The 21,281-nt window shown below is 36.6% G+C and overlaps 1 protein-coding gene across 1 annotated transcript in view; it reads right to left on the bottom strand.

Annotated features, from left to right (window-relative positions):
- The window catches only part of Hydin (HYDIN axonemal central pair apparatus protein), a 316,785-nt gene that overhangs the window by 288,315 nt on the left and 7,189 nt on the right, over nt 1-21,281 (bottom strand). The window contains exons 3-5 of the mRNA XM_076838342.2: nt 13,852-13,971; nt 10,661-10,795; nt 2,418-2,617 (exon numbers count right to left, since the gene is read on the bottom strand). Of these exons, the coding sequence (XP_076694457.2) occupies nt 2,418-2,617; nt 10,661-10,795; nt 13,852-13,971 (455 nt within the window). The remainder of the gene's footprint in view (nt 1-2,417; nt 2,618-10,660; nt 10,796-13,851; nt 13,972-21,281) is intronic.

The following is a 21,281-nucleotide window of genomic DNA, read 5'->3' as shown; positions in this document are numbered from 1 at the left end:
TGAGATGTGATGAAGCAGAAGAAATATTTGAAGAGGTAATGGATGAGATTTTCCAAAAATAATGAAAGATCCAGGAAATTCATAGAACCTCAAGAGGATTAAAGCAAAACAAAACCAAAGCAAAACAAAATCCTTAAAACAACAAGCCAAAAAAAAAATCAAAATTTATACCTAGATATATCATATTCACCCTGCCAAAAACCAGATATAAAGACAAAATCATGAAAACAGCCCAAGGGAAAGACATAACTATATGTGGAGGAACAAAGGTAAGAATGACAATAGACTTATCATTAGGAAAATGTAAGCCAAATGATAATTGAGTGACATCTTTAAAATACTGGGGAAATATGTGTTGGCCCAAAATTCTATACAGAAGAGAAAATGTCTTATAGAAATAAAGGAAAAAATAGGATTTTTTTCCAGATAGACATAAACTGAATTCATTGTAAACTTATTCTACAAGAAATAGAAAAGATAGCTTTTATGACAGGAGAAATGGAATACCAAGCAGAAACATATATCTTACATGAAATGATTCAGTGACAGTGATTCTCTTGGGATACATGGAAGAATAAATACAAATTTCCTCCCAAAGGATATGCCCTCGACCTGCAATATGGCAACAGTACTACCTAAATGTGCAGACTGGCTAGCCTGAAAACTCTTCTACCAGAAAATACATAGGAAGATTGGATAAAATAAAATACAAATGTAGAGCTGAACATGCACAAAAAATAAGGAAAACTCACAGTATTCCAAAACAAAGAGGAAACTAAGACTCAGAGCAGGGAGCCACCAAGCTAAATCGAGGTCAGCCCTGGGCTCTCCAAAGCATAAAAGCCTAGGTTTTTAACAGCCCTGCTGGAACAGGAGACAAGGTATGAGATACTCAAGTCAGAGGACTGGTACCAAATCCTTGTATAAACCTGGGAAAGGAAGACCCACAAAACATCCTCCTATCAGTAAGGAGAAAAATGTCTATCTTGCTTTTGGGTGAGAGAAACAAAGTTTATCTAGGAAATTTTTAACTTTGGACTTTGCATCTTATGCAGGTTTGAGGTTCAAAAATACTCCACCAGTCCAGGAAACTCTCAGGCAAAAAATTACCAAAAGACCACTATAGGGTCTCACCTTTGGGAACTAGACAGAAGCAAATGCTAATCCTTTCTAGAGAAATGTGTCCTTAAGCAGCAAAGGCTTCCCCCAAAAAGAGCCTTCTGTAAAACGAGCTCATAGTCTATAGATCAATATACACACTATTTTTTTTTAAAGATGAAGAAAACAATTTGAGCCCTGCCTCCTATTTTCTCAAGCTGGTTGCTCTTTTAAGGCCCCACCAATCAGTCACCATTCTCATACCCCAGAAAAATGGTTCTTTCCCATCTTATAAGAGAGTTCCTTTACATTAGGGATTTCCTCACCATCCTTTATATTGTCCCAAGATGTCCACACTATAGCTACTCTATTCAAGGCCATCACTTACTACCCCTGTGCTCTTGATACACCCTCTCAATCCCACAGTATTCTCATCATCAAAGCCAGCAATAGCAGGCTGAATCCTTCTCAAATCTCATCCCTCTGAAATCCTCTTCTTCCTTGTTCTGTTTTTAAGAAACCTTGTGATTACTTTGGAATCACTCAGAAAATCCAGTATAATCTCCCCATTCTAAGGTCAGCGGATTAGTAACCTTAACCCCTCTTTACCATGTAACATTACACACTCACAGGTTCTGGGGATTAGGACCCTGACATAGCTGGAAAACTATTATGCTGCCTGCCAAATGGCTTTGGCTCATTTTAAGAAAAATAAATAAAGAGCAAACACTTATTATTTAGTACTTTCTATGTATCAGTAGTTTATGTTCATTAACTCACTTTTGTCCTCATAACAGCCTTATGTTATGAGGCCTCTATATTTTCCCTTATTTTTCAGATGACACAACTGAGGGCCATGAGCTGAGGAAGGTGGACAGTCCCTAGAAGCTGGAAAAGGAAAGGAAATAGATTCTCCCATGCTTCCCAAAAGACCATAGCCCTGCTGACATTTTAGTTTTAGCCCAATGGGGGATATGCCCTATTGAAATGTAAGATAATGATCTTGTGTTGCTTTAAGTTTGTGATGTTTATTACAACAGCAATGGAAACAATCCAGCCAATTACAAAACTTCTCCATCAAAACAACTTATTTATAAATTCATAACCAACAGGTGAGAGATTTGGTTAGAAATGGATATAAAATAAGAATTTTAGGTTCCTCGTAGGATGAAGAGGAAGTCTAATCTGTATCAGTGAGGTTTCCCAGCTTTGCAGTTGGAGATTATAACAAGCCATTCCATCCCGAATGTTATTCTAGCAAACCACTTTGCTGACCTGCTTTAGCTATGCCCAGAAACAAGAGCCAAAGGGATGCATACCTATGAGTTACGATGTGAAACACAGCGTCCTTGTTGCCAATGTTTCGTACCAGTAGGATCTTCTGAGTGCTGTATTTGACAGGACAATTGGAAAAATTCAGCTCATCGGGAAAATCCAGGATGGCCCGTGCACCTCTAGCTTTGATGGGTACGATAAACTTCTCTCTTTCAGTAACACAGGTCAACATATGGGAATAATCCTACAAGGGAAGAGAACATTCATCATTTGTGGAAAAACCAACATGATCAAGAAAAACAGTGGTTATGCCAGGTCATGTGCAAAGAACATCTTGGTATATTACCTTAGAAATGTCCCCTGGACAATTACAGATGGACTTTCAATGAGATTCTCTTTTCTGAGAGGAGTATAGTTCAAGCCTTATAGCCTACAAGCCAGTAGAGAAGTTCAGGCTTCAAGGAATATTTTTCTTTAATCAAAGGAGATTCACACCAATTCCCTCACCCCCATATATCCTTCCAGCCCCTGTGTTGGATTGATGATTCTAATGAGTGGTTTCTCTTCATACCCACACTCTGCATTTTGCCTTTGCAGATTCTCCTCCAGATATAGAGTTCATTTCTCTGCTCCCTGTTTTGAGCAATAGACAGAGGCACAAGTTGTACTATACTAAGTTCAAGGTGAGGCCTCAAAAGGCTTTGGTATTTCTAGTCTTGCTCTGAAACCCTGCCACTGCCATGTGAACAAGCTTGGTATAACCTACTGCAGGAGGAAAACCCAGATATTCCAGTGAGGGCCATGCCAGACTAGCTTCAGCCAGATGATCCCCAGATATCAGAGAGAGCCCAGCCAAGTTGAGCAGAGCTGCTGCCCCAAGATGAAAGTATGCCCAATCAGTACCAGAAGAACCGCCCAGCTTAACCATAGTCTTGTGGTCAACAATAAATGCTTATTACTTAAGCAACTAAATTTTGGGTTGCTCTATTGTTATGCAGCAATGACTAACTGGTGCATACCCAGGTGTGAGCCTCCCCTCTAGTGCAAAGCCATTACTGACCATTCCAAACAAAAACTCTGAGGCTGTAAGCACCCGTCTCTTCCAGTCTTGGGTCTAAATGCAACAGAAACACTGAACTCTTCATCTCATCTCACTAGCTAGAAACAAAATGCTTGTTGGCAACATAACAATGCTAAAAGTGAACCCTCAGCAATAAGCAAAACTAAATATAAGAGGAAAACTAACAGTCCCTCCAAGAATTGGCCAGAAGCTTAGAAGTCCATCATGAAAGGCATATGTTATCTAAATCGAGCTTATTTTTCTTCATTTTCAGTTTTCCAATCATGTTGGTGTGTTTTATCAGCAAGGCAATCTGAATACATGGAAAATAATTTTGAACTTAATTTCCTTTCAGTAATCATGTATAAATGGTGTTAACTGGTGGAGGGTTTTCTGCTTGGTTTGTTTTGTGGTGCTGGGAATTAAACCCAGTATGACTTTGTGCATACTAGGCAACTACTGTACCACTGAGCTGTGTACTCAGCCTGGACAAACAAAATTGAAACTCTCTTTGGGCTTTGGGAGAAGAGTAGAAATGGAAACAAGTGACATGGATGGACATACAGACCTGCCATGCACTCAGCTTCATGAAGCCACAGAACAGCAGGAAACAGTGGTATTCCCAATTAATTTATTCCATTAATTGTGTTTATTAAGTGCCTGGTGCCAGCCACTCTGTCAGGCTGAGGAATATAGTTGATTAGGAAACAGACATGGTCACAACCCACTTCCTCTTACATGAAGATGGATGAGACAATGAACAAGTGGGGGGAAAAAGACTACATTATATACAATGCAATCCATGTATAAATATGTGTGAAGAAAAGTCTCCTGTGAAGCCTCTGTAACCCTAACACATGATGTTCTCTCTGCAAACCCAGACTTCAAACTCATACCCGGCTACCCAGAGGTATCTCATTGGCTGTGAACATCATGTCTCAAACCGAAGCCCCCCGATTAATGCTTCTGTCTGTAACTGTGCATAAAAATGTCCTGCTGAGGGGCAGAATTGGAGGCTGACATCCAGCCCATTCTGCTGACCCCAACCGTACCAGCCCAGAGGGGGAACCTCTGTCTAGCACCCAAAAGGCTCCACGAAGCCATTCAAGGTCATCTTCTGACCTTCTCTCCACGCCAAAACCATTCCTGAACAGCTTCCTGGTCTCAACACTGGCATCTTTGTCCTTCCAGTGGCCTGGATTTAAAACCTTGGAATAATAGGACAAGATGAGTTCAGAAAAGGGGCTCTGAGGAAAATAACACATGGTCAAGTGACCATACGGGAAGGGGCTTTAGGTTAGAACAACCAAGACGACCTCCCTCAGGAGGCAACCTCTGCACGGAGCCATGAAGAGGAGATGGAGCCAGCCTGGAGAGACCAGGAACAGAGTGTTCCTGGCAATGGGAACTGGAAACATAAAAGCCCTATGGTAGGAGCAAGTAATAAAAATTAATGAACAGGACTCATGAAATTTATTAAATTTGAGTTGTTGGACTCTTTGCTTTACAATTGATTCTGGTTTCTAAATGATAATGCCAGGAGTTTGTGGCATGCAAATAAAAGGAAGTACAAATTACACCAAGATATTTGATTTTAGAAAACCCCACGGAATTCGACGCTACAGTCTAGTCTGATTACAACAGAATCCTAAAGAGATAAGCACTATTTTCATTTTTTTTTTCCTGAGGAGATCAAATCGCAGCCAGCAAAGGTTTTGTGGGGAATTATAAACTGGAGAGCAGCTGGCACATGTGGAAACTTTAATATTAATTGAGGCTTTGAGAGAAAACGAAAAAACAAAAACAAAAGATGCTGTGGAAGGCAGGATTCAAGGAAATTCCAAAGCATTTTGTCTTATTTTATTCTATATCCACGTATCTTTTTCCTCATTCCATAAGGAATTAAAGACTGTGGGAAAAGGTTTAGGAAGCTGGTTGAGATATTAAGGGGAATGTTTTTAAATCTTTTCAAGTTCCCAAATAAGCAATGTTTGAAATTGGATCAGAATTACTTGTTTTTTTCATAATCAATTCACATATCCATAAGAGAATATGGAGAAAGTTCTTTAAGAAATTCTTTACAACACATTTCAATATCGAAGTTGTACATTTAATATGACTGTATTAAATTACGTAATATACTATTATATATTGCTTTGCTGGTTTAGAATTAATTCAGACGTGATGAGTTGGGCAGCTCTGTCATCCTGCAAGCTAAGCAATTACTTCAGTTGATGTATTCCCTTCCCCTGGACTTAGATCCAGAGCAATCAGGCCACCATTCAAAGCCAGAAATATTTATTCTGAGCTCTTTCCCCTCTACTATGAGAGACTTAGCCACAATTACTCTAAATCTTAAAATGTTATCCTATATGACAATGCTCTCAGATGAAACTTCCAAATCACTTTTTGTTGTTAGTCTTCCTTCCAACATGCCCAGCCTCCAAACTTAAAAAAAAAAAAAAAAATCCGAAAATGAAAATGGCAGATACAACTTTTCAAGAAGTGAAAAAAATGAGTCATGATTTTACATTAGCGCCATGACAGGATGCAAACGTGGCAATAACTCTTTCAAAGTTTCAGCAAAGGGAAATGACGTTTTCTACTACAGTGACTGTCTCTGTGTGCCAAGGTCAGGGCCAGTGTGTTAAGCCCCCTCATCCTCTTCCTGCTTTTACTCTGAAACTCAACAGAGGAATAGCAACATGGCAGACCCAGCTCTGATCAGGTCTTGGTGGGTTTCACATGCTGTGTCCCTGAAAAAGGTTCTACATTCGTTAGTTGGTCACAACTCATTATTATATGGTATCTTCTCAATCTGAAATTCACCCCTCAAAACAGAAAGATCACTTCCAAAGTCCCAATCAGTTTAAAACTAACATTGATGGTATAGCTTTTTCGAATTTTTATTTTTATTTTTCTCTATTCCTTATAGATTCAGAAACTCATTTATTTATTTAAATTAGGTATATATGACAGAAGTACGCATTTTGATTCATTGTAAACAATTGCAGCACAATTTTTCATTTCTCTGGTTGGATAAGATGTAGCATCAAACTCTTTGTGCAGTCATACGTGTACCCAGGGTAATGATGTCCATCTCATTTCACCATCTTTCCTGCTGTCACTGCCCTACCCTCCCTCCCCTTTGCTCAATCAATTTTCCTCCATTTTTCCATGCCTCCCCCCTCCCCCTTATAGACCAGCATCAACTTATCAGAGAGAACATATCAGCCTTTGGTTTTTTGGGATTGGCTTACTTCAGTTAGCATAATATTCTCCAACTCCACTTCAGCTAAAAAGTTGATGAGGGAAGGTTTTTTTGGTTGTTGTTTTTAGAAGAATTCCAATCAGTAAATGTGGACCAATTATGGAATTAGGAACTGAAACCACAATGATCTAAGTAATGATCCTCACTGTATCATTAACAAAACAAAACATAATAGACATTTTGTGTCTCTTGATGTGATACAAAAGGAAGTAGCACATCGCTTATGAAAGATTCTTGCCAAAAAAGAAAAAAATTAAATAGTTATCTAACCAAGGCTCTATACCTGGCCACCAGTATATAAGCAACAGGGTCAAAAGATTGTAAGCAATCCATTGAGGATCAACTAGCAAACCTGACCTGCATCCCAATTTAAGCAAACCAACTTAAAAAAAAATTATGACTCAATTGGTGAAACCTAAATACTAATGGAATATTTGATGTTATTAAGGTATAATGGTCACTTTTTTAGGCATGCTTTTGGTATTTTGGTTAACTTTTAAAAAGTTCCTTATGATTTTGAGACAAATAATGAAGTATTTACAGTTGAAAAATCTGAAAAATGGGTTCCAAACCCTTTGAGGATAGGAGCAGGGCAGACAAAGCCAGACTGATTGTGCACTGATAGTGGGAAGGGTTGGGCAATGACAGTCCACCACACTATACTCTCAACTTTTTCATATCAGTGAAAGCTTTCATAATAAAAATATTTTAAGTGCTTTATAGTGACTTCCTCCCCCACTCTGAATGACTCCTAACTCTTCATGATCTCACCTTCTGCAACCTTATCCTCTGCCTCTTCCCGGAGGCTTCCTCTGCTTCAGCCCCCACTGGTCATTTTGCACCCCCCTGAACCTGTAGTCAAGCATGTTTCTGCCACAGGGCCTTTGTACTTGCTATTCCCTCTCCCAGAGAGCTCTTTCCTCAGATGTTTGCATGGCTTAAGTTAGTTTTTAGCCCAGATGCTACTCCAAGAGAGAAGTCTTCCCTGACCCTCCTATTTCAGGGAAAGAGCTTCATTTATCATACTCTTCATTTTATCAAAGAGTATCATTTATCATGTCACTACCTGACATTTAATTATATATTTGTCAACTCACTAGGTAACATAAGCTCTATGAGGGCCAAACTATTGGATTGTAGCTCAAATAATGCACACAGTGAGCCAAAGAACATTAGTCATCCATAATATCTTCATCGGGGTACAAAACTATCAAGGGTTCTTCATAAAGAGAATTCCTCATTAGCCTGAGTATCCAATTATATTTATTGAGTCCAGAAAGACAAAAAGCAGTGAGATGACTCATTGAGACATGAAAGAAAATGGAAATATCCTTCTTAGAGAAGACTTCTTAGACGTCTTTCTCTTGTTGCAATGATGGGAAAGTTAACTTTGAAAACATTTAGGACACAAAAAGAAAATGAATCCTTTCCTATACTTTTGCTTGTATCATCTGTAGGCTGTCTTCCAAGTTGAAGAAGCTTCATTATATTTCATTGGGAATAACTTTTTATTTACTTATCTCACTCAACAAATACTTACTGTGTATTTCCTATGCGTTGGGCACTGTGCTAGGCCCTGGGATTATAAGGAGATCCCGACAGAACCGGGGAGGGCTCATTCCACCCAGGAAGGAAACAGACTCCCTACCATTATTTTTGCCAACAAGAATTATTGGCTGTGGAAAATTTGATGACAACTACACTTTGATTTGAAATGCTGGCAACATAGTTTATGATTATTATACACCTAGAACACATAAAATATGTTAACATTTCTGTTCTCAGGACAAGGTTTTTATATTTCGTAATAACAAAGTAGGAAAACCATTTGGACAACAAATTAGACATTTTCTCAAAATTTAACTGAATAAGAAAATTGTGTCACTAGATATTCTCTTCAAACACCGCTGCCATTTCCACGTGATTACATGTGTATAAACAAGATGCTTCTTTTTTTTAAGTTTGAGGAAGTACTGTTTTGCTTTCTGACAAAAGCTTAATATTTTTCATACCCTTTTTAATACTGAAGATTCAAATTTAAGAAGTCAAAAAATGCCAGTCTCTGGAATTTTTTAGTGATTATATGATAACATTTTCTATTATATTTTAACAGTACATGATATATACTCTATATTAGACTAATAACAAATTCAATGTTTTTGTTGTTGTTGTTGTTGTTGTTGTTGTTGCTTTTTAAAGTCTGTGTGGGAAGAGACAAGGAAAGCCAAAGTGAATGTGCTGCACCTGTCATCTGGACTTTTGGCATTCTTAACAAGTTCCATCTCCAGGGAGTCAGATTAATAGATGACAGGGAAAAAAATGTAAATTGCATTATCATCTTCAAGTGCTAATATACATGGGTACGGCAAATCCAATTGAAAGGGGACTGGCTTATTAACTGTGGCATGCTGCAATTTACATATCTCACACTCCAGATGTGAGGAGGGCAAATGAGAATGGAGAGGCCGCAGACCAGCAGGGGATAAGGAGGAAAAATACATATGCACGTTGGCTATCAATGTGGCCAACTGAAGAAACAGTGACATTTCGTGAAATGACTGACTCTCTCCTAAAATAAATCTGGCTCTAGTTACTCTTTGGTTGCATTCTGGAACAGCCTAGAAGACAGTGCCCCTAAACCTAGCTGGTCATTCCATGCACGCCTGCCTGTCAGCTTTCCAGCCGTGAGGGTGGATGGAGGTACTAAATTCACAACATCAGTCTGAGCCCCAGCAACAGGAGAGAACAACTCTGTCTTTAAAAAAATGAGTTCTGTAAACTATATTATTGCATAGAATCCAAGTCCAACACAAAATCTCAATGGATCCAAAAGTGGATAGTTAAATGTCTCACAGGTAACCATTAGTCTCACTATGTCTTCTCATGCATGCACGTAGCCCTCGACAACTTTTGATAATTAGAAGAAAAAATGCATAACAACATTCAACTTGTTGATTTTTTTAAATTAGGGGTTTCCCAATACATGTGTAATATTGGATAAATTGAATGGTATAAGAGACTATAAAAGGTAGGAGTAAGATAAGTAGCAACCAAATACAGCAAAAAATACTCTCTCAGTCACATTCTTTGCCAAGTCAATACCGTGATTGACATTTGAGTCAAGTTAGAATCTGGAGAGGAAAGCTATCACCAACTAGGGTCTCAAACTTAGTGAAGACGGAAATTTTATAATATACACAAAGAAAACAGAAGAGTGGAAGAAACCCCAATGTACCCATCACTCAGATTCCACAATTATTAATGTTTTAATTAGGGGTTTCCCAATGCATGTGTGATATTGTATAAATTAAATGGTATAAGAGAATATGAGAGATTGACAATTATTTCTCATTCCCAGTGCTACTAGACACCCTCCTCTCACCATCACCACCATCAACAACAGTTCCATCCACGCCACCATTGCCAACACCAACTCCACTGCGATGGTTTGGATGTGGTTTGTCCCCTAAGTTCATGTGGAGCATGGTCTGCCATACATTGGGAGAGTGTGGACCTTCAAGAGGTAGACCCTCCCTAAGCTCTGACTTCCCATCTCATCATTCCATCTCTAGCTTCCATACATGCCCTCACCATAATGTCATCCACCGTGAAGTAACTCAGCTAAGGAGGCTCTTACCAGAGCTAAAGCTATGCTGTTTAGAATTCAGTATCCAAAACTGTGAACTAAAGAAGCCTCTTTTCCTTATATGACCCACCCTCTGGTATTTTATTATAGTAACAAAAAACAGACTAATGCAACTACCATCAATGACAAAAATACTACCACCAACACCCGCCACCACCAAACACTAAGATCACTATACCAATGCCCACCAATACCAACACCAGTCCTACGAACTCCACAAATAACACAAGCACTCACCTCCATGAGTGTTTGGAATTGAATTGTAAACTTCTAGTGACAATTCTGTTTTCTTGCCAGCATTGCGATTTACCTTGTTCTCCTCTGGAGTGAAGAGGATTCGGAATACGGATGGCACTCCCGGAGCTACCTTGTGGCTAATATCTTTGGGACTGACTACTTTAAAGTAAGGTGAACTTTCCTCAATAATTTTCACCATCCTTGGAATCTGAAGGAAAAAAAAAACACATGATGAAAGACATTGTGCATGTGAAAAACAAGAAAAGACACAAAATCTGGAGTCAAGCTGAGACTGAAATTTCCCTCCACTACTTACAAGGCAGATGACCTTGGTCAGGTCTGAACTTCTGTTTCCTCAACTACAGACTGATGACAGTACCTTCTTTATCCCAATACCTCCCACAAAGCAGGCCTTGACATATTTCAACTTTAATTTTTATTAACATTACCATTACTTGTTTTTATTATTATTGCAAGTCTGTGTTCACTTGTTTATTTAAAGTGCTTCATCAGTTAAGACCTCACCAACAGCAGAGGGAAGCTGGATCTCCCAGCACTGCAGAACAACTCCAGAGGAAACCACATTAATGGGTTCCTTCTGTGGACCATCCAAGGGACATGACCAGCCACTCTATCCTCACAATAGCCTTTGCACTTCCCCATGGTTCCTGTTCTACAGATAAAGCTTCACCAAGCAGTGGTGCTGGGGGCAAGTCCTCGCCTGATTCTCTGTGGGACTGTCCCAAGGAAGGCACCGCTAGGAAGCAAGAGCAGAAAACACAGTGGTGCCCCCAGACCGGTGCAGCAGCTCCAAACAGCTGGCCTCTTCAGAGGCTTGCTCCTCCACTTGGTCAGCCAGGCCCAGGGATACATCTCTACCTCAGCAGCCCAGCAATAAAAGAAATGGGGTGGTCAAGGTAAGAAGTCTGTACATACAAAAAAAAAAAAAGGAGGAGGAGTTGTTAAGAAATGACCAAAAGGGCAGAAGACAGTTAACTATAACTCAATTAACTAGTTAAAGGATGACGTAAGTCTCCCAGAGCTATAATCCAGGCAGGGAAGACAAGAAGAAATGCAGAAAGAACTCAGATGATAAGACCAGAGAGTGTGAAGACAAGGACGAGGTGTGCAGATCTGATAGGAGCAGAACAGGCTTTGCTAGTCATGGGACCGTGCAGTCACTGTGCTGTGCTGAGTGGTGCTGGGTAACCTCTCTGAGAGTGTATTCAGTGAGAGCATAATTACCTGTTAAAAATCAGAAAGGCAATCAACAGCAGCACTAGCAATAATAATTCCCATACTGGGTTAGTACCGACTATGTGACAACCACTTAGCCAAATGCATTCATTATCTCATTTCATATTCAAAGCACTCTACTGAAATGGGTACTGTTATCATCCCCATGGCCTAGAGAAGTGAGGGGATGTGCCCTTGGTCTCTAGCTAGAGAGTGCACAGCTGGAATGTGAACTCAGATTAGTCCAACTCTGGAGTCTGGGTGCTTATAACTGTATCTAAAATATAATCATGTGTGGTTTATAGAGTGCTCACAGCTTACTCTCACCCAGATGTGTATGAAACAGACAAAGAGATAATGTACAAACAGGTTCTGTTTTTTACACTCCCTGTCAATGAGAAAGCAAAGGGTAAATGGGGCATATTTCTCTGAGTCCTAAGTCTCTCCCAGTGGCTCCTTATAAAACCATGAACTGAAGGAGCAGAGAAACTGGCTAATATCAGCCACTCTGTACAAAGGTCCTGAGGTAGCCTGCCCAGCCTGGAGAAGGCTGCTGGTTGGCAGCTGGACTTTCCCTCTTTCTATGGGGCCTACATTGGCTGAACCTTACCAAGCAGTATTGGACTATCCACGAGAACTGAGTGCTGACAAAACTTAACCCAGTCCCTTCTCCTTGACTTGCTTACATATACCCCCATGATAATCATTTCTTGTTTAGGGCCAAGGAGGATTGCCCAAAAGACCCTTTGAACTAGCTCCTCTCTGCCTTTAATAGCCTCAGAATAACTGACAGAGAATTTAAAAAAAGTAATAAAGGAAAAAGAGAAGTCAAAGTGAGAAACCGAATTGGTTGGAAGCCCTACATGAAAAGAAAATTCTCAGTGTCTATGTAATGTGCCTCTTCTTGAGGTCTAGGGACTCAGCCCCAAGTACCTCAGATTCTTTTTCATCTCTTTGCCTACGTTTAGTTTCTGTCCCATGAGCTTTTCTTGCTAACAATACTTGCAGCAAAGAACTAAATATACTATTTTCTTCCAAGTCTGACTTTTCTGTCACTAAATCACCCTATTGATCTCTGAAAGGCATCGCTGATTCCTTTAATGAGCTACTGTACCGAATATAACTGCAAGTCTTCCCACTTGATTTGGATTCCTACATAGACTTATTTTCTCTTTTTTCTTATTGCTCAAATGTTTTGGTCTCCATGTTCTTGGGCTCATATACGTGTTTCTACTTTGCACTTGAAGTAAACCACCTCTCAGATGCCTTCTTCCTGCTCTAATCCTGTTTCACATTTCACCGTGCTTCATGCTGAACTTCCACATTCTCCCTTCTTGCACTATTGTCAGACGTCAAGGAAATTCCCAGGCATTTCATACCTTTTCTTGCAATAAACCCCTAAGGTATCTCTGAGGACAAAGACATAAGACTGGAGAAGAAATCCTCCATCATAATCACACAGAGATGAGGTCTAGACAGCAAGAGAAGCTTTCCTAAATTACCTGTAGACAAAACTCTGAAGGCTATTTGAAATAGAAGGGAGAATACAAGAAATTTTTTAGAAGTATAAATCAAAGAATAAAAATGCACTACAGAATACAAATATAAACACTCAATAATGGCAATATATGTGTCTATGCATAGAGTCTATACATTGAACTGAGAAAATGGTGTTCTGTCATGTGGAGTACATAAACACTAACTGTACCTGCTCTGTCTTAAATAAAAATTTAGCCCAACTGAGTTCTCAGATGTGAGAACTCCATGCCATTCACCAAATCAATCCTTTTTTCAACAAGTTAGCTCACACGCTGGGAGTTCACTATTTTTTTGGCATTGCACTGGAACTGAAAGTAGAGCAACACTTGAACAGACCTAGCTGTGTTTTCATTAAGCCTAAAGCCAAAGGGCACATTTTCCTAAGTCTATCCAATGGAAGAACTTATCTAAGATCCTATAGGATCCAAGTTTACTCAAACCTTATTCATATGTCTAGAGAAGTTCATGTACCCCAGCAAATATACTCACTTTGTCATTGTTCCTCAGTACCAGTGGAACCTCATAGACTTCACAGGGAGTATAGTTCTGGAATACAATCTCTGATGGAAAGGGCTGGAATAATGTCTGATCCAAATCAACTCCTGAAAACTGCAGTTGAAACCATAAATTATTCATATAGTCACATAGTGGCAAAAATTACTGGGAAAGTTAAGAAAATACCAAATAGACCTTTGGATACTAAAACTAATAACATATTGAACACTAAAAAAGGGGTAACCACTATAAACATTCATGGTTATAATTTGTGAGGTTATTGTTATCAACTTCTGTGATACAAAAGAAAGTAAAAAAAAAAAAAAACAGGCTATTAAGAATTAGATTTCCATGTCCAGTAGTGGTGAATGAGATCATTTGAACCAACAGCCCCATGAGAATAATCGAAAAGTTATATCAACAAATATTTATTTAGAGGCACTGGAGAGCTAACAAGATAGTAAAGATTTACTGGTCATATTCTAGGAGAAAACAAATAAATAATGATTGGAGTAGTAGGGAACATCTGGCTATGTTTTTCCTCCTGCATTAGAATGGGCAGTTGATATATGCACAGCACTTCAGAACATGTAGCAGGGCTAGAGAGACAGAGATAAGAATTCTAAGGCTTGTCAAGGTAGAGACCCTGATAGTTTTTCCTTCATTGAAATTCAATATAAAATAGGGGGAACTTTGGTCTCTCAGTCCTCAAACATGAATGAAGGAAGTGATTCTGGATTGCTGGTGCATGTATCTGTCTAGAAGAAGCAAACATGTCCTTTCTGGAAGAAGAGAACATTATCACAGGGGGTAAATCATTTCCATAATCTTCCAATTATGAAAGCTTCCATTTTTAAAAGAAATGTTTTACAGCTTCAAAAGAATGCAACTTATAAAATGACCAAAAATATGAGGAAGTAAGAGAATTTGACATGGTAATGGCAGAGAATTTGACATGATAAAAAAGAATCAAATGTAAATCATACAACTTAAAGTCATAACAACTGAAATTAAGACTTCCATGAAAGTGTTTTATGAGGTCAGGGACATCTGAAGCAAGAAAGACTGAAAAGGGAGATAGGCTAGAAGATCATTCAGAACCAAGAAGACTGATTTAAGTGATAGAAAATTCAGAAGATAAAGTAAAATATAGACCTAATGTAGAAAAAAAAAAAAAGCATGAAAGAAGTGTAACTGGAGTCCCAAAAGGGGAGAATAAGGCAGAGCAATATTGATAAAATAATGATAGAGAATTCGCTGTGATTGAGAAAAAAGAGCCAGGATCCTTCTAAACTCAAGCAGCATTAAGAAAAAAGTGCATACCCAGGTACATAATTTTTACACCACTGAAAACAGAGGCCAAAAATGTGAAAAAGAAACTAAAGGAAAAAACATTTTACTTTCAAGGACAAAAACAAACAACAACAACAACAAAACCCAAGGAAATGTTGACTTTTCAACTTAATTAACACAAATCAGAAGACAAATATCTTTTAAATTCTAAGGAACTGAGGGTGGAGCTCAGTGGTAGAGCACTTCTTGGCATACATGAGATCCTGAATTTGATTTCTAGTTCTGTAAAGCAAAAAAACAAATAAGTAAATAAATCCTGGTGGGCGGGGGGGAGGGGGGGGCAGAAACCCTACAGACATATAATTGTCTACCCTGAAAATTTTCCTTCAAGAATGAAGTTCAAACAGGGACATTTTCAGAGAGACAAAAATTGCAAACTATTGTCAAAACTTCTAAAGGAACTACCAAAATGTATTCTTTATGGAGAAGGAAATTTATCTTGGAACTTCAGAAACAGAGGAATGAAAGAAAAGTAATAAAAAGGTAAGAATGTGGTTAGTCTAAATGAATTCTGGTCATAAAAGACAATAATAATAACTTGCTTACTATTGAGATATGTGCACCAGCTGGGTACTACCCAACAGAACCAAATTGGACATACCCCTTTCTTTTCTGTTCTATCTTGATTTTCATAGGTTATTTCCGTTTTTACCAAAACAACCAGTGAGAAGCCAAATTTGTAAAGTATTACATTGTCAGAGGGAATACAGCATGATCTAATGTTGACACTATGAATTGGCTCAAGTTAGGAGTTTGTGTAGTATCCAACAAGTTTTGGCTATGTTTCCCTTAAAAATTTAAAATACCCCATAATGCCCTGTGAGTTCATGGTTACACTTTGGGACACCTTTGTACACAGTTTGGAAACTTACATGTATCCATCAATCTTGATAATTTTGAAGAAGAATAGCAAAATTGACCAAAAGAAAGAAAAAATTGACATAACAAAAATAATAGTGGAAATTAATGAAATAAAAGTAACTATATTACAGAACCAACAAAGCAAAAAGTTGATCTTTGAAAAGCTAATAAAGTTGACAAAATACCTGGTGAATCTGATCAATAAAACAAAACAAAAGGCAAAAGAGAAAATATAAAGAATGAAAATGGGAAAATTATTACAGTCATTCTCAGTAAAAAGATTATATAAGTGGCCAGGCACAGTGGTGAATACCTATAATCCTAGAGGCTATGAAGGCTAAGGCAGGAGGATTGTGAGTTCAAAGCCAGCCTCAGCAATAGCGAGGCACTAAGCAACTCAGTGAGACCCTGTCTCTAAATAAAATACAAAATAGGGCTGGGGATTTGGTCAAATGCCTGAGTTCTATCCCTAGTACAAATATATATATATATATATATATATTCTGTGAATAAAATGAAAAGTACAAATTCCTAGAAAAATACAATCAAAATTTACTGAAACTGACACAAGAAGTAGAAAACCCAAATAGTTCTGAAATCCAAACTATAAACAAAAACCATTTATAGAAAAAATGCCAATCCTTGTAAACATACTTTATATAGAGAGATATGAAAAATTGTGTCCTATATGAGTAATAAGAATTGTAATGCTTAAAAAAATAAAATACAAAAAAAGAAAAAATGCCAATCCTAGATAGCTCTCTACAAGTAAATGCTATCAAACATTAAAGAAGAAACAACTCAAGTGGTATAGAAACTTGCCAAAAGAAAAAAAGGTGAATGTCTCCCAATTCAAATTATAATGTTAGTAACACCCTTAACATACCTGAGAAGGACAGAAAGGTCAGTCTCAACTTATGAACTACAGAAATAAATAAATAAATAACAAGGAAGAAAACATTAGCAAACTGAGACCATCAATACATACAAAGTTAACATGTCTTGACCAAGTTGGGGTTTATTCCAGAAATTTAAAGCTTTTTTCAGTATTAGAAATCATTCAAGAAGATACAAAGTTGTAATTTTCTCCAAAATATAAATTATTATTTAGAAAATTCAAAATTCACTATAAATAAACTATTAGAGTTAATAAGTGCTTTATCAAGGTCATTGTGGTAAGATTCAACATACAAAACTCAATTATATTTCTATGTACCAGCAATGAACATTTAGAAAATAAAATTTATAAACAGTACCATTTAAAATAGCATTCCAAACTGTAAAACACAAACTGTAAAACACATAGGTATAAATCCAATACAAGATGTGCAAGGAATGACAAAATATTATTGAAATTAAAAAACACCTACAAGAATATAGGAATATAATATGTTTATGAATTAAAAGACTCAATTTATTCAAGATGTCCAATACTCCCCGAATTAACCCCAAAATTCAATGCTACCCAATAAAAGAAAGCTCCAGAAGAATTTGGGGGGGGGGCTTTTGAAACCTGATTACAAAATTTATGTAGAAATTAAAAATATCAAAATAGATAAGACACATTTAAAGAACAATAGAGAAGGACTTACTACATCAGGTAGAAGGGCATTATAATTATGCTACTATAAATCATATACTATTTCTTATCACAGTAATTAAGATAATAAGATATTAGGACCAGATTGACTATAAAAGCAAATGTAATAGATTTAAAAGCCCATAAGTCAATTACTAAATATATGGTCACTTGATTAATGACAAAAACAACACTAAAAAGTATCAGGAAAGGGGATGTTCTCTTCAATAAGTGGTGTTAACTGGACAACTCCTATGAAAAAATCAACTCCTCTTTCACACCATCCCAGAGTACCAAAGCACTGCATTTACCAAAGCACCAAAAGGAAAAACAAAATTGTTAAAGAAGATCTAGAAGAATGCCCTCATGATCTTGGAGAATTCAAAGTTTCCTCTAATGGGGCACAAAAAATAAAAAACATAAACTAAAAGACTGTTAAATTAAGTTATACTGAAATGTAAAACTTACATTCATCAAAAGTTACCATGGGAAATAAAAGAAAGTCAAGAAGTGGGAGATTATTTATAAAACACATATAGGATTAGTCTTCAGAACATATAAGGAACTTCCATGAATCAGTAATAAATGTACAAAAAACATAATTAAGAAATTTATAAAATATGATATCTAAATGGCTAAAAACATATGAAAAGATGCTCAACCTCATTATAAAGAAACCGCAAATTAAACCACAATGTAACAGCACCTCAGACCTAATAAAATGATTCAAAGTAAAGAGACTGACAGTACCAAGTTTAATCAAGGAATTAGTGCAACTGGAATTCTCAAACACAGCTAGTTAGAGTGCAAATTGGTACACTTTGGAAAACTGGAAATTACCTACAAAAAACAAAACATGCTTCACCTGCGACATAGAAACTCCACTCCTATATATATGTCTAATGGAAATATGTATATGTGCATTAAAATGTATATAAAAGAGTGCTCATAATATCATTTATAATAGTCAAAAGGTGTAAACAACCAAATGCTTATCAGAAGTAAAATGTATAAACAAATTGTGTTATTCTCATACATGGAAATATTTTATAACAAAGAATGAATGAATCACTGCTAAACACAATAAATAAATCTCAAAACCATATATCGGGTGAAGTAAACCAAAAATTAAGGAGAATATATAGCATTATTTTCCTTATATAAAGGAAAAACTAACTCATGAAATAAATAAATCAGCACTCCTTTTGGAAAATAGGGAGATAAATGCATGTGTAGGCCAGTAATGTTATGTTACTTTTCTTAATCTGGCAAGTAGATATATGATCACATTTATTTTATTAAATTCATCAAACTGTATGCTTATATTACACATAAATGCAATAATTTTTAAAAAATAAAGTCATCCTCCTCACAAATAAATACATATACATTCAATCCTCTTTCATAAAGAGTTACACTGAATCATGGAGAATCCCTGCTGGTCTGGGACAGTACTCAACATTAACTGCCTTCAAACAAGCAAGTCCAGGAAGAATTCCTTTCTTTCAAAAAATAGCGGTATTAACAGTAATAATAATGATAATGATAGTAATACCCATGATAAATAAAGCCAAGATATATTAAAATACTTAAGAAAAATAAGAAGAAAAGAATATTGTCAGACAAACCAATAAGGCTCATTTCTGACTTCTCAAACAAGACCCTAAAATCAAGGAGACTCTAGAAAGAGACATTCAGTGTTCCAAGAGAAAACAATTGCAAGCCAGGATTGCTATATCCATCACAGCTATCTTGCAAAATTGAAGAAGAAACAAAAAATTTCCATGACAATAATAAACTAAAAGAATTCATGACCACTAAGTCAGCATTACAGAATATAGTCAAAGATATACTGCACACGGAGGAACCTAAAAACAAACTCCCAAATTCACAAAGAGAAGATCAACAAACAAAATGAAAATTAAGACAGAATTAAGCATAGCAAACAAACCAAAATGACAGGAAACTACAAAATCTATCCATGATAACACTGAATATAAATGGTCTCAACTCCCCAACTAAAAGAGACAAATTGGCAGAATGGATTAAAAAAATAATATCCAACTATATGCTATTTAAAAAAGACTCATCTAAATAATATCCAACTATATGCTATTTAAAAAAGACTCATCTAATAGGCAAAACACTTGTGGGCTAAGAGTAAAAGGATGGAAAAATATTCCATGTAAAAGGAGTCTGAAAATAAGCAGAAGTAGCTATTCTCATGCCCAACAAAGCAATTTTAAGCAAAAATTAATCAGAAGAGACAAAGAAAGCCACTACATAGTGCTAACAGGAACAATCCAACAAGAAAATATAACAATTGTAAATATAAGCTCCAAATGTCAGAAATTACATTAAAAAAATATTTCTTGATATCGAATCCCAGACCAACCTCAGTACAATAATACTGGGTAATTTCAACACACTCCGAACAACAACAAACAGTCATTCAATATAAAAACAATAAAAATTATAGCATAAAGATTTATGGTAAAAATTGAATGGACTTAATAGACATCTACATAATATTTCATCCCCAAACAGCTGAATTTTCTTTCTTTTCAGCAGCTCATGGGACCTTTTCCAAGATAGATTATATTGTAGGTCACAATGCAAGTCTTATCAAATTCCAAAAAACTGATATAATCTCATGCATTCTATCAGATCATAATGGAATGAAACTAGACATCAATAGGAAAAAATATAAACCACCTACAAACATGGAAATTGAACAATACTATTTTTAAATGAAAAATGGATCATAGTAGAAATGAAAAAAGGAAATCAAGGAATTCTTGAAAACAAAGGAAAATAGTGATACAATATATCAAAATCTCTAGGAGAGTAGGAAGGCAGTTCTAAGAGGAAAATTTTATAGTATTGAGTGCCTCTGTTAAACCGATTCCAAATACTTAATCTAATGATCCTCCTCAAGGCCACAGAAAACAAACTAATTCTAAAATCAGTAGAAGACAGAAAATAATTATGATCAGAGCCAAAATTAAAGAAAATGAGAATTTAAAACAATATACAGGATCAATGCAACAAAGAGTTGGTTCTTTAAAAAGATAAATAAGTTTGATAAATCTTTAACTAAACTAACCAAAGTAAAGAGAGAGAGAGAGGATCCAAATAAATGATAAAGGGAGATATCACCACAGACACATCTGAGGTCTAGAGTATCACCAGAAATTATTTTGAAAATTTAAACTCCAATAAACTAGAAAATTTAGAAGATAACTGACAAATTTCTAGACACATATAACCTGCCCAAATGGAACCAGAAAGATATAGAAAACCTAAACAAATCAATAAAAAGTAATGAAATTGAAACAGCAATTTAAAGACTTCCAACAAAGAAAGGTCCAGGACCAGATGGATTATCAGCTGAGTTTTACCAGATTTTTAAACAATAATTAACACCAGCTTTTCTCAAATTATTCCATGAAATTTAAAGGGAGGGATCATCCAAATACATTCAATGAAGCCAGTATAACCCTGATGCTAAAGCCAGACAAGACTCATCAAAGAACAAAAACTACTGACCAATATCCCTAATGAACATAGATGCAAAAATGATTAATAAAATATTAACAAACGACCTTCAAAAACACAGCAAGTAGAGAAT

Source organism: Callospermophilus lateralis, chromosome 18 (genome assembly GCF_048772815.1).
Source record: "Callospermophilus lateralis isolate mCalLat2 chromosome 18, mCalLat2.hap1, whole genome shotgun sequence".
NCBI classification, from domain to species: domain Eukaryota; kingdom Metazoa; phylum Chordata; class Mammalia; order Rodentia; family Sciuridae; genus Callospermophilus; species Callospermophilus lateralis.
The sequence above is the reverse complement of the archived record's forward strand: the minus strand, read 5'-3'. Positions and strand labels throughout refer to the sequence as shown.